The sequence below is a fragment of the Nymphaea colorata genome, chromosome 4 (genome assembly GCF_008831285.2).
Source record: "Nymphaea colorata isolate Beijing-Zhang1983 chromosome 4, ASM883128v2, whole genome shotgun sequence".
Taxonomy (NCBI): Eukaryota; Viridiplantae; Streptophyta; class Magnoliopsida; order Nymphaeales; family Nymphaeaceae; genus Nymphaea; species Nymphaea colorata.
Window position 1 is genome coordinate 21,760,069 of NC_045141.1, and position 13,685 is coordinate 21,773,753.

A 13,685-nucleotide genomic window follows, 5' to 3' on the forward strand; every position below is an offset into this window, starting at 1 on the left:
AAGGTTGTGAAGTGTTTCTGTGAAGGGAAAGTGAAGGAAAGAGATGGGTAAAAAGAAAAGAAAAAAAAAGAGAGGGAAAGAGAATGAGAAATGAACGATAAAAAATGAAATGAAAGGAAAGAGGTAATTATAATGCTTGTTTGGATAGAAATGAATTAATTGTTGAAATCATGTTTATTTAGACTGCATAAATAAAGAAAATGATATAATTTACATTATTTTACAATAATATTACTACACAAGATGATGAAAACGAAGAAGGGGGCATCGTGAAAGGTGGTAAAAAGATAGATAGAGAAGAGAAGAAAGACGAACCTGAAGAAACTTTTTTGTTGTGATGATTCACATGAACGGTAGCAAAAAGAGATTCTTGATCAAAAAAGATGTTGTGATCATGTAAAACCATGTTTATGCATGCACTAAAAGAAAAAAAGGGCATATACAGTAGACAGTGATAACCCTTTCTTGTCCTTCTCAATCCCTTCAATTTTGGATGGATTGGATTTACATTAGAGCATCATTTCCATTTCCATCTTTTCCTTTACCTCCCTTTGCAGCCAAACAAGTTTTTTACTTTCCTTTCCTTTCACTTATTTTTAATTAATCAACCAAATTGTTCTCTCCTTCCCTTTCCCTCAATCCAAATATGGCGTAAGGTTATTCACATAAAACTTTGTTTTGGGTGTCACCCCAAAAACAATAACCAATCTTTAAAAATTCATTAAAAAATTTGGTAGTTACGTTAAACTTTACAAAGGTTATAAAATCGACAATATTAACCTTATGAATTCGTTTAATGTAATTAATCACTAGACAGCACAGCCAAGTTGTTACTTTCAGGTTTATTTTTTTCGTGAGAAGATCTGAAATGCAGTTCAGTATGTGGTGTTACTGAGAACGGGTTTTAGTTTTTTACAGGCCAAAACATCATTTTAACATTTTTACCTGTAATAGTACTAGAAATGTTTAGCCATAAAGTGAGAAATCACGTGTATGAACAAAGCTGAATCCGGATCCAACCTTGAATAGACCCGAAACCAATAGTGGAGTTCACCACATCTAACCTGCTAATACTCGACCATGCTATAACTTGAACTTACCACATTGGTCAAACTTTGGCTATATTCAGATGATTCAAATGGAAATAATTTGACATCAGATCCCGACCTTGTATGACATGTATATTCGAGTGACACTGTAATATTGATTGGGTATGAGTCTTGTTATGAGGTTCAAATCCGACAGAAATCTACCATGAACCTGACCAGAATCAGAGTCACTTGCCATGGTGCAACATGCTGCAACAAGGCAGGAATCAACGCATTATTCGACCATAGATTCGACATTGAAGAAAGATCATTATTTTTTGTTATTTTTTGGTTTTTCCACAAACCAGAAAAGGGGTTTCCTGGTGTTTCAGGAACGAGAATCAAACACCTTCTTAGAGGAACCAAGAAAAAAGCATTCCCTAACAGGCAACAGAAACCAAACTGCTAGAGGCCTTCAAATTTCTTCACCACAGTATTGAAATGAAAGCAAATAAACTGTATTACTTAATTTGGATCCATTTTTTGCTAATGAACAATAATTGCACGATGTAAGGAGGTCAAGAGTTCAATACCAAGATCATGCCTGAACCGGTAAAGTACAAACAAGCACACTACAAATAGTGTCTCCTGAAACTGTTGCTGCTGCTGGTGGTGGTGGTAGACGACAAAGGAGGGATAGGGGCAAGGTGGTGGTAGAAGAGGAGGAGGAGGGAGTGAGAGAGGCATGGTAGCAGTAATAGCAGATATTTTTAGAGAATGGGCGATTTTAGCAGGTGAAGTTTGGATATATCAGAAAATAGTTTGCACTTAGCAAATTGAATCACTCCACCAAATTATACAAACACAGAGAAAGTCAGGAGAGTATTATTAACCGTGGAAAACTTTTTTTGGTCCCTGCTCTGGCAAGTGACCATATTATACAAGCACAGAGAAAGCCGGGAGAGTGTTGTTAACCATGGAAGTCTTTTTTTCAGTTACTTCCCATTTTCAATCATAACGGGTCCCTGTTGACATCCTTATAAAGTAGATACCTCGACCTAGTCTTCCCAAGCGCCGCATACCTGTAAAAACATTGTGACCACGGTAATGTAATAAGAACCAGCCTTCTTTATGATCAGACAAACAAGAAAGTTACATTGGCCACATATTTTATTCTTACCACTGAGGTACAAATGGTGCCATCCAGATTGCATCCCCAGCTTGGATAGGGTACCTTTTCCAAGACACAGTGACAAGCTCATTAGATCGTCGGAAGCATTAACATGCATGTATAATAAACAAAAAATGGAAAAATAAGGATACTGATGACAAAGGAATAGTCAATCACCACAAAAGGATCACAGTTTTTGTTCTAATAACCAGAGACAAACTCTCAGATCAAGAGTTCAAATTTTTTCAATCATGCACAGACATGTAGATAGAGAAAACCTGTGTTAAATCCACCAGTATCCCATGCCATATCTTGATGTGTGCAATAATAAGATAAACAAAGGTCTGACAATTACAGATTTGTTGAAAAATCAGAATAATCGTAACAGATCTAATGAGTCAAATGGAAAATGTGAAATACCAAGACATGCAGGGAAAGTTCTGCCTAACACCCAGCCCAAAATTTGATATGACTTTGATGTCCTAACATCCAAAGCCACTTGAGAGCTTCCCTCTTGGTCCCATATAAACTCATTAAATTGAAAAGGCCAGCAGGAAACTAGCACGAAATTTCTCATGTCAAGTTAGCAGTAAGAAGCGATGGCAGTGACGCCATAGGGCTATACACGGTATTAACTATTAAGTATTAACCATCAATGCACCGGCCATACGTTGATGTAAGCTCACCACTCTCAAAAGGCTTGTCCCTTTGTGAATAAAGAATGTAACATTATTTAGTTCACAAACCTCTAAGTAATATTCTTCTCATAGGGTGACAAATGCAATTAGGTGTCATGGATAGAAAACACTAACCAGCTGTCACCGAGCCGGTATATTCCACGGCCCTCTAGCAGCAGCAAACCATGTTGATTATAATGAACCTCCTGTGCCATTGAATCACAAAAGAAAGTCAAACAATTTCCACTGTGACATAAGAACTAAAAAACATCCAAGAAACAATGTATGGCACAAGACATGAGAAAAACAGAAACAATACTTGCAATTGACTAGAGCATGATGAAAATATGAATGAGTTTGGTTAAATAATCAAAATAAATAGATATACAGGAAAGCTGTTTATCCTACAGACCTTCACATTAAGATACTCCCCTGGCTGAAAATCCATAATCTGCAAGGCATGCATAACATTTCAGCTTATTGTAGCACCAATAACTTTTTGAAAGACTCTAAAGCTATCTAAAACAACCAGCACCGTGAAACCAAGTTAGCCTTAAGATCACCGTGAAACTATCTCTATTTTTACAGGAGAAATAGCAAATACGAGAGGTTTGCAAAGGAAATGTTACTAACAAAGATCAAAGTACTGCAGCAAGTTGGTGTCATATGCTTCAAAGAGACGCAATTAAAGGACATAAAGCAAGGAATCTGCTCTTCAACAAACTTGAGATGCAGGAAATAAATCTTTCTGAAAAGGGAATTTGTATTTCATTGAACAGGCTAGCCAAATAACATAGCAACAGGGAACAACTAAATTATAAGCAAGCACCTAGAAAATAATTCTATAATCTACAAAGAGACAAAAAAACACAGCCACATAATTCGTTGTTATCAGAGAATAACACAAGGACAATAAAATAAAGAAAAAACACGTCAAGAATGAGATATACTGCAGGGCACAGGATAGACGCTTGGACTGAGAGAAAGAAAGGGCGAAACAAAAAGCTTGACAATACAAAAAACAGCTGGAGGTAAAATGCACACGTCTGAGCAAAGAGCTCTGTGAAACTTCTGGGCACACATCCAAGGTCCTCAGTCAAAAGCTTCAATCTTTAGCCTTCTCATGGAAGTGGAATAGAATAACAGTTTGCGTCAGCATTATTAAATCTAACACTTGGGAAGAAAGTACAAAAAGGCTCCTCCAGATTAAGAAAATGAGAATATTCTGAAGTTCACAGTTAAAAGACTTGCATGATCCCACAAAACATAATTCAACCAAATCAATGACATTAATATAGAGATAATGCTGATAGAATTCAATTGTTTAACTATCAGATTTGAAATAATCAATGTCCTTCAAATGTCTCACATGGATGTTGAAGTCATAAGCAGCAGTTGTTGGCAGCAGCTTCCGCAGTTCAAACACCTGAATTTAACCAGTAAATATTACTGAACCAAATGGTAACTGTGACTATCCAATGTAATTCCATAGAAAATGGCTTAAGCAATATGCATCAATGGGATTTTATCATGTCATGTGGGTAAAAAATTGATGAATTGCAAACTAAGGTACCAAGGTCACATGACATGTTCCAGCTGCTAGAAATAAAGTACAATGACAGAGTAAAGTACCTCTCCTGGGGTCTCCAGAAGTTTTTGTAATTGTGTTGAGCTAACGACAGCCTCAGGGGAATGATTTTCCAAATATTCATACCTAAAATTGAAAACATCTGGATTCTAAATAGATTATTTTAATAAATAAACCAACCAAAGTGACTTGAGAAAGGGATAAGATAAAATGAGAAGAAAAAAGGCTAACAGGACAAGATCAGTAACAAATGTGCAGCACATTGCCTCTCAAAAGTAGAAACACGAACCTGCGTTCAAAGACAACTACAAAAGCTGATGTGTCACATGTGAAAGCATGCACATAGTTGGCTGGTAGATATGCATAGGAGTCTACCTACAATCAACAAAAGGAAAAGCAATAACTGCAAATATAGAAATATCAAATAGTTACAGGAGGTGGAACCCATGTGCACAGATTAATAAAATTAGAGAAACATATGTGAAGACAAATAAAGCCATATGTTCCAGGGAATGAAGTTTCATAATATCTTGCCTATGCCCTTATTTGGCCATCGATATAGGGACATAAGAACCCCATATGGGACATAGTCCATATATAATTATATATTAATCAAGTTGCTCCTTACAAAACAGACAGCTGAATCATTGTTCATCAGTCCTAAGCTACAGACATTTTTAAGAGAATTCATGCCAAGAAAGATGCTCATGTATTACTCACATCTAGAACATGTCTCATTCCTGACCCATTTGACATCATCAAATTTCCTTGCAGGACAAACACGAACCTGGATGCCAAATCATCAAATTATGTGGTATAAGATGAACATATATATGAAATATCTGCATGCTGCAAACAAATGTTGAATGAGCAGAAGAAATGTTGCATCCCAATGAACAGGAATGAAAGGAGATACAAGCATGAGCTGGACCAAAGGTCGAAGACCAACCAGCATGGAGTTGAGAGTGAAACTGGCTCAGTTTGAAATTTTGAATAAATTAAGGGACTTGGTAGAACAACGATGAAAAAGAAAGTGACAGTAAGACATCCCTTAAATAAAATAAAAGAAAATTACTTCGCAGGCTAGAAAAATCAGTAGGAAACTCCACATCTCTACAATGTTTCTGTCAAAGCAAAACATGTGATGCCCTCATAGAGAACAACATTTTTCCAATTACATAGACAAAGGTATACTGCAACAGTGCAACGACAACCATTTGAAGTAAGAAGATAAGTTATGCACCTTTCGACATCTTTTGCAGGTAATGCAGACTCCGAATTCACTACAGCAACCAAGATAATGAGAACCCAATGGTTAATCACAAAGAGAATGAAATAGAAAGAAAAGAACATGCACCAACTAAGATCAACTAACAAACGTTCTTCAGTCGATTTCTTGTAATTGGCAAATAAGCCGAACTGAAAAATACCACTTTCATGCACATATAAGTAAATCGAACCTGTCATTTTAGCCAAATACATTACAAAATGTGCACCCGTGGCTGGGGTGATCAAATAAGCTCCCAGAGTGTTCTTCCTGCATGTAACCACAATTATGCCAATAAAGCAGATCATCCTAAAAAACAATAAACATCTAAACATGAAAAGCAATTCAATTAGATTGGCTCCAGCAAAGATATTGCTCCACCTACCAATCAGGAAGAGGGCTAAAAACATGGCTTTCAGGGGTAATTACAGCGTGGTCTCTTCGGTAGACGCTGCGGGTGAAGCCCGGCAAATCTGCCATCAGAGAGAATAAAGTTTATACTCAGTTATTCAAATGAAACGCGAAAACGGACAGCTTAAAACATGAACTAGGACATTCTCTTTAACCCACCCCCACCTTTCCCCCACATTCAACCTCACCACACAGATTTAGACAAATTATTGCCATAGATTAGTCACACAAACTTATGTAACCGCGAGTTGCGTTTCACATACCAAAGCATGTCAAAAATTTTACAAACAAAACGGACACTTGACGTCGGAGGACATATGCGTATTGAACTACTAACCAACCAAATTACAATTAAAAACTATTTCCAGCAAAAGAAGGCTCTCGCCTCTTCAAATTGCTTCAATCAATTGATCTCTCACCTTGGAGATGTTGGGGCGACAGGGTAGGATTCACGACTTTGGCATAAAGAGGGTTCTCAAAAGGAGCAGCCAGAAGGGAAGCAGATGAGCAGAGGCCCTCGTGGCCATATTGGCACCGAACTGTACATGCATGACCAACGAGTTGAGTGGCAATCGTGGAACAAGCAGATTATGTCAAGATGACCACCAATAATGAATTAAGATATAAAATTCTTTGGTGGGGAGATGATTAAGTGAATGCCCGAAAACAGAAGTTAAGAGACGATTGAGTACCGGAGCGATGCAGGTCGACAAGAAGAACAATGAAGAAGGCTGTTTCAAACACTTTCCGCATTGTGGGTTTGCCGGAAAAGGACTGCGCCTGCGATAGAACTAACGATACTCCTGTTTCAGGCCCCTACGGTTGCCCAAATGGGTCTCCTCCTAGGTGGAACTACTGCTGGAAGTGCTCCGTCCTATCTGATCAGTGATTACGTTTTAGTTTTTGATTTCTTGCAACTTTCCGTTCAAGTATTTTATCAGGAGCATTGCTGGACATGCTTGTCGCTAGCAGGGGCTCGCCGTCCCAGTTTCACCGTCAAGTGCCAACTGCCCAGAAATCGCGTTTATGGCTCGGATGTAAATCCGACGGTAACCAGAACCGGCAGGTGCAAACTTTTTTTTAATTTTTCGTTTTGTTTCCTAGCGCGTATTTACTCAAAGAATGCGCGTTTGCAGTGTTGGTTTTATCTTCGCTGTAAAAACTTTGGGCAAAGATAGAATGGGTGGAGGAGCTGACCAACTACTGATATGAATGGGCTCAATTGGACCTGGGTAGCTGTCTGAAACTTACTGCATTAACGCATCTTTCAAAGCGTAGGTTGGAAACGAACGAAAGCCATTTTCCCCCAATACCGTGATCAAATTGTGTAATTGAAGAAAAAGCGAATGATATAGTTCATTATCAAATCCATTATTTATATCCAAACGATCAAGATCTTAAGTTAATTCTTAATTCTGAAAGAATGAACAGACCATATTCATGTGAAACAGTCATGCACGCAAAATTATCTAAACAATAATACAGTTTAACATTGTGGCAAATGGGTCGCACCCTACCAATATTGGACCATGCGCTTGCTTCAACTTCAATGCTTCAAGAAGAGCAGTCGAACTAAAAAAATGGATGGCGGCGCCCATGCCATTATTTGCAACATTGAAAAAGAGTGCTGTGAAAAGGCAAACTAAAACAAATACCATTATCGATCAATTGAATCGGTTGAAGAAGAGGGCTATCGATTAATGGCCATACTGAAGTCACAGGGATGGCAGGACTAAGGTTGAGGTCCTTGAGAAAGTGTCTAGACAGTTGAGTGTTGACTACCAGTTCAATTCGATTTTCTGTTTTAGCTAAATAGATCTAATGGGCACATACCCATAAACACATGTTTATTTGCGGTGGAGCCACATGTGGGCAGTAGCCCACACAGTCTCACAAAATTCTCCAATTTATATAATAGTTGACCCCAACCATGCATTGGCATTTTCATATATAGTTAACTTATTTATACGTGGTGCCCTCAATCATTTTGCTATATATTTGAAGGGTCTAAGATATTTTAAATTAGTGCTCCTCAGCCAAAGTTTCTAACTCTCCCACTGATTCTTTGCATGCAACTTTACCATGCTCTTGCTAGTTGGTATTGGCACTTATCTCTCAAAATTCTTGATTGGACAAGAGAGAAGGTATATTCACCATAGTTCTGCAATTTCTTTCATGTTTTCAGTAACAATCTGATTCTTTTATCAAAATCACGTTCGTGTAACATCATGCACTTGTTTAGGACATATCTAAGTTTAATCTTCTTGAAGTCATGCTTGTTGTTTGAATCAAACACCATCTCCCGGAAGAAAAAAAAAAAACAGGTGAAAGAGCGTAGATTCCAAACATTGAGCAGACCAAAGAAGTTGTTGGTTTATGTAAGGGCATATATGTTATTTTGTATAAATGCGGGTTTGCCTTAATCCTTATGTTTTGAGGATGACCGCCGCTTGTGAGTGTCTGTTTGTGTGTTCTTCTTAGAGAAAGAATACAAGAGATCTGTGCGACCGTGGACGTTCCTGATTATTGCTCCGAACCACGTAAATCGTTGTCTTCTTCCTTGTTGCTTCTAACCCCCTCTTGAGAGTGTGAGATGAGAGTTTATTGTGCGTTGTTCCTAACAGAAGTTTGAAACATATAGTTTCGAGTAAAAAATTACTGACAGAAGGCTACACAAAGAGCGAAAAGCTGCGGAGTTTGGCCTAAGAACTGCAGGATAGCGCAGGCTGCACGGCCCCCTGGCTGGTGGTCTGGGCACTGAAGCAGTAGGAAGAAGCTGTTGTTCCTGTGGTTGTCTCCGCCAGGTTGACGTCGTTGAAGACAACGCCGGTGCAGGGTGAGCTCTTGGAGCAGGCCAGGTTGATGGAGACGTCAGCAGCAGAGGTGCCCCTTAGGCCCATGTACCTCACATCGCTCACCTTCACAGCTGAGGTCTTCACCATTTATGAGAACAAAAAAATATCAGGATTTATGAAAGCTATATACCGAATTGTTCAGACAAATCAGTTTGGATCGGTGTTGGCCCGGGCAATGGCAGAGAGGGTGTGGGCAGTTGCCCACCTTGTCCCACATTGTTTATTTTCTTTATACATTGTCGCCTTCACATAATTGTAGCTTATTACATAATTTTGGTGCTCTTCAAATCTAAAGTTTTTAAAGGAACTAAAATCAGGTCACCATATATTTGCGTCCCTCTGCCAAATATTTCAAAGGACATTCAATCTTGGCATTCTCACCAGCGGAGAATTAATGCAGATTTCAGTCTGGCTGTGCATTAGATTGAACTTCATAAGGGAATACAAGCTCCTATTGAACGATAAACAGGGATAAAGAATATTCATTCATAAACGACGGTTTTACCCGTTGGAAAGTGAGAAATATAAAAAATATAAGGCAACTGCTCCATCTCAGTGAAGTCCATCTTTAGAAAGTTGGATTGACCTTGCACTGGCTGAGAATCGAACATAGTAGTGTTTGATAGTCTCGGATCTCAGATTCTAAGTGTGCATTGTAAGATCAGCATTACAATTAAAAACCATTCCAACTTTAAATTCATAGATCTGAGATCACTGTGGATCTCAGATATATGGTGAAACAAGCATAGGATGTCGATGGCTGGTCAGATTATCTGATTGTAGATTGAACTCGAGATCCTGTAATACAAAAAAAGTCAGGATAATAGCTCATTTTTGTAACTCAATTTGGGTATGAGTTGAAGATCGGGCCGGATTACAACTGAGTGCTCAATGTTTTGTTTGTGACTTCTTGTGTTAATTGACACGTACTTCGACGAATGCACGTGTATGCCGTCGGTGTTCGGACTGCCGCCGGGCGACGAGATGTGGTCGCCGGACACGTGGACGATGTCGGGATTGTATGAAAACATGAAACAGTAGGTGATTCCACTGAGAACGGCGTTGCTGCATGCTTCTAACGTCAGGGCCTTCCTTACACAATCAAACTTCTTTCAAGTCTCAACTCTGCACTTTCACACACTAAGAATGTAAGTGATTCAAATTTGGATAACTTGGATGCATATCAAATTACATCTACTCCAATTTTGTATAACCAAAAGACCAATCTCATTGTGACATACATAAGAATAGTTGGCAAGTTAAAAAAAGCCTAATATTTATGAGTGTGTATATATATACATATACACACTGGTACTGTCGCCAAACAATCCCTAAAGGTGCCAATTTCGGCAAATAAGAAACCAATAGACTTGATCTTGGTCTCGATCAACAACACAAAGTAAAATGAAAATTAACAAGATAATAAAAGTTTGAAGAGAAAAAGAAGACAATTAAAAGAGAGAAAGAGAAGAGTTTAGTTAATTGATCACCTGGACATGAATAGTCGAAGCAGTGCAAGGCCCGTGGAATGCTGATGGGCCTACGAGAAATGTCTTGCCTTGAGGAACTGTGAGAGTACCAGTGCCAGTAGAGCTGCAAGCTGCTTTCCATGCAGCCATGAACGCCTGCACACAAGCAGATCTAGCAGTTCTGTGGTTCTTTTATTTCGATTGTATTGAATAAACATATATGTATGGTACCTGAGTGTCATCTCCATTACCGTCACCAACGGCACCGAAGCTGAGAACGTCGAAGGAGCTTCCATGCAACGGACGACCTTCAACCACATTCCGTAGACAGCCTCCTAAAGATGTCAGTGAAAGCAGCAGGCAGGATCACGTTACTGATCGAAGCAAGTCTGCAGTGAAACAGTGATGACGAAGGCTCAAACATGTTGGCTAGAGAGAGAAAGAGAGAGAGAGCCGATAAAATGAGAATATATAACAAAATTTGGGGACAAGAGGTCCCCTAAATATAAAAACAATCCGCAAAGAACAAAATTACGCAAGCAGAAGGAACAAATAAACAATACAATGTACAGAAAAATAAGAGAAAAGAAGAAAGACGAAACGGCACAGTCACCCAACCGCAGTCAGGCGGCGGCGCTTTATCCGAATGGCGAACTGGATATCCCCTTGCACAAGACGAGCCATAAAATCTGGTGAAGAGAAGGTGCTCCTGAAGACCCTGTTGTTGCGCTCCACCCAAATGCGCCACCAAGCTGAAATGAGCCACGGCCTCCAGACATGACCCCAAGAAGCAGTCAGGTGGGGGGAAGGACAAAAGAGGACAAAAGAGAAAGAGAGAGAGAGTAGATATTTCCATCTCAGTAATTTTCCTGCCGTCTTTATAAACCAAGCTAGTGAGCTCACCGTACTCCAAAATCTTAATTACATTTACCTGGGTTAAATATTTTGGCCTTAAAAAGATTAGTACGACTTTATTTGCCATAATTTTCTTTTCTTTCTTGGAGATGTTGTCGTGGCTATTGTGATTGGAATCATTCTATAAGATTTTCTTTCCTTCTTTCCTTAGCAGCTTCGTCCGTTTCCAAATGACAAAACAAGCACTGTGGTAGTTTCTAGGCAATCTCGATCCTTCAATATATATATATATATAGAATGACAATTTTTCTTTTTGAGAGTTACCCAGTCATCTACTCAGGGTCTTTTAGAGAGTTACCCAGTCATCCACTCAGGGTCTTTTAATCTAACCTGTGAAATAGTTAGAATAAAAATAAAGAGAAAAAAATGATGAATATTTTCGGTATTTAATATTAGTTCACACATTTTTTTCTTGTTTCTTTTTACCTATTCATATGTTTCAATGAATAGTCCTAATTAGATGACTAAATGACTCAATATACATAAAGTTTTGCTTCCCCTAACTTAAATTAAACTGCACCTAGTTTTAAGTTTTTTGCCATGGGTTTAATGTCATGTTCATCATGCTGCCCAAGAGAACATTTGATGTCACGATATTATACGTTGGGCCACATAGCCCATTTTTAGTTATTTTCGTAGCCCATTATATATGTATGAAAGTTGAATGACCACTCTAACTTTTCTTAACATCAGGGACATCAAATTTGATCAGTCTAATTTTAGATTGGATGACACATGTCTCCTCTCAGCCTCTCCTTCCTCTCTTTCTCTCCCTCTCCTCCTCCTCTTGCAAGGGAGAGCTGAGATGGTTCTCTCTTGCAGGAAGAGATGGTTCTCTCTTGCAGGAAGAGGAGTGAATGAGAGGGAAGAGTTCATGGGGAGAGAGGGGAGATCTGGACAGTCTAATAGAATCAGATGGCTCATATTTGATGCCCCTGAATGTCAAAGACAAGCTAGAGTGAGGATGTAGCTAATTTACTAATCAAAACTTGACTTACAAAAATCCAATTTACTAATGAAATTAAGCCCACAAGCGCTACAGATGGGTCGGGCCTCCTCTCCCCACCTGTGCCTTCGTGTTCATGCTCATCTTTGACGGCTACTGCTAGCTGGAGTTCATCGGCGGCAAGATCCTCAGCTCTGTCCCTTACTTGAAGCTCCAACAGCTTCTGATGGACGTGCTGAAGCTTGAGAGACAGATCCCGATGTTAGTGCTGCGGGAGCACTGTAAGTTGGAGCACGGCTACAACCCGGTGCAAAAGTTGCTTCTCAATTTCATGTTCACGTCCGCCAACTTCTCGGGAATGCAAGCTGGTCTGCTTCAGAAGATGCGCGACGCGAGCCATGTTCTTGACGCCATGAGAATCAAGATGTTTCCCGGTATGATCGTGACCAAAAGAGCAGAGCCCCATCTGTCGTCTCTGCAGAAGAGCGCTTCCACCAAGCCAGACTTTGCCTTCGGCGCCCTCCACAGTGCGACGGAGATCCTCGATGCTGGCATCGTCCTGTCTTTCGACAGTTCCGGCGCAGTAGAGTGGGTAGAGGCCTCCTCTACCCTCAGCCTCCCTCCCGTCACCGTCGCACCGGCAATGGACGTCCCGTTTCTTAACATGGCGGCTTTCGACCGCGGCGCTGGCGACCTCCTGCTTTCGGCTCTTCAAACGGCTCATGCGCACCGCCGATGACGTCGGGCTCTGCGCTGTAAAGACGTATAGGATGGCGTGGGCAGTTGCCCACCCTACGTACAAATTTTATTTATTTATTTTTATATATTTTTATATAAATTTCTTACAATTATTTACTTATTAATATATCAAAATGAAAATTTCTATAACAATGCCCCCTGACAAAAAAACTTGTGATGGTCAACTTGTTCCAAAAGCTCAAGCTCAGGATCATTGTTGGGAGAATTGCACCTGGTTCCTTTCTCTACTATTTGGCCTACACTTATTTTAGCTTATTTTGGCTTTACCGTACCCGTTAAGGGTGGGAATTTTTTTTTATGGACAAAAAATGGAAATAAAAAAATAAAAAAACTATAAAAGACATTTTTTTTTTCAAAAATTACCAAAATACCTATTTCTCTTGAGCCCAACTTTTTCTAAGGGCATTACAGTACGTGACTTTAACTCATCCGAATGTCACCTTCATTGTTAACCTAGCTTGTCAATTAATGCATAAATCATTGGAGGCCAAGCACGGGGTCGGGTACTCAGTGCTCGGTCTGACTCGAGCTCAAAAATTAAGTACTGGTCCAGCTCGATAACTTATTGATTTGGGCCAGGTTGACTCAACTAGGTCCGA

At 39.5% G+C, this 13,685-nt stretch overlaps 1 protein-coding gene across 1 annotated transcript; it reads right to left on the minus strand.

Moving 5' to 3' along the window:
• Window positions 1–1,813: 1,813 nt before the first annotated feature.
• On the minus strand, window positions 1,814–7,148 carry LOC116252216 ((S)-ureidoglycine aminohydrolase). Its single transcript, XM_031626337.2, has 13 exons — window positions 6,835–7,148; window positions 6,562–6,681; window positions 6,117–6,204; window positions 5,925–6,001; window positions 5,708–5,747; window positions 5,185–5,251; window positions 4,754–4,839; window positions 4,509–4,590; window positions 4,246–4,302; window positions 3,289–3,327; window positions 3,012–3,082; window positions 2,209–2,262; window positions 1,814–2,110 (listed from the first exon to the last, which is right to left on the minus strand). Exons 1-13 carry the CDS (start codon window positions 6,893–6,895, stop codon window positions 2,041–2,043), a joined length of 912 nt encoding a protein of 303 aa, XP_031482197.1. The 5' UTR covers window positions 6,896–7,148; the 3' UTR covers window positions 1,814–2,040.
• Between the last annotated feature and the right edge of the window lie 6,537 nt (window positions 7,149–13,685).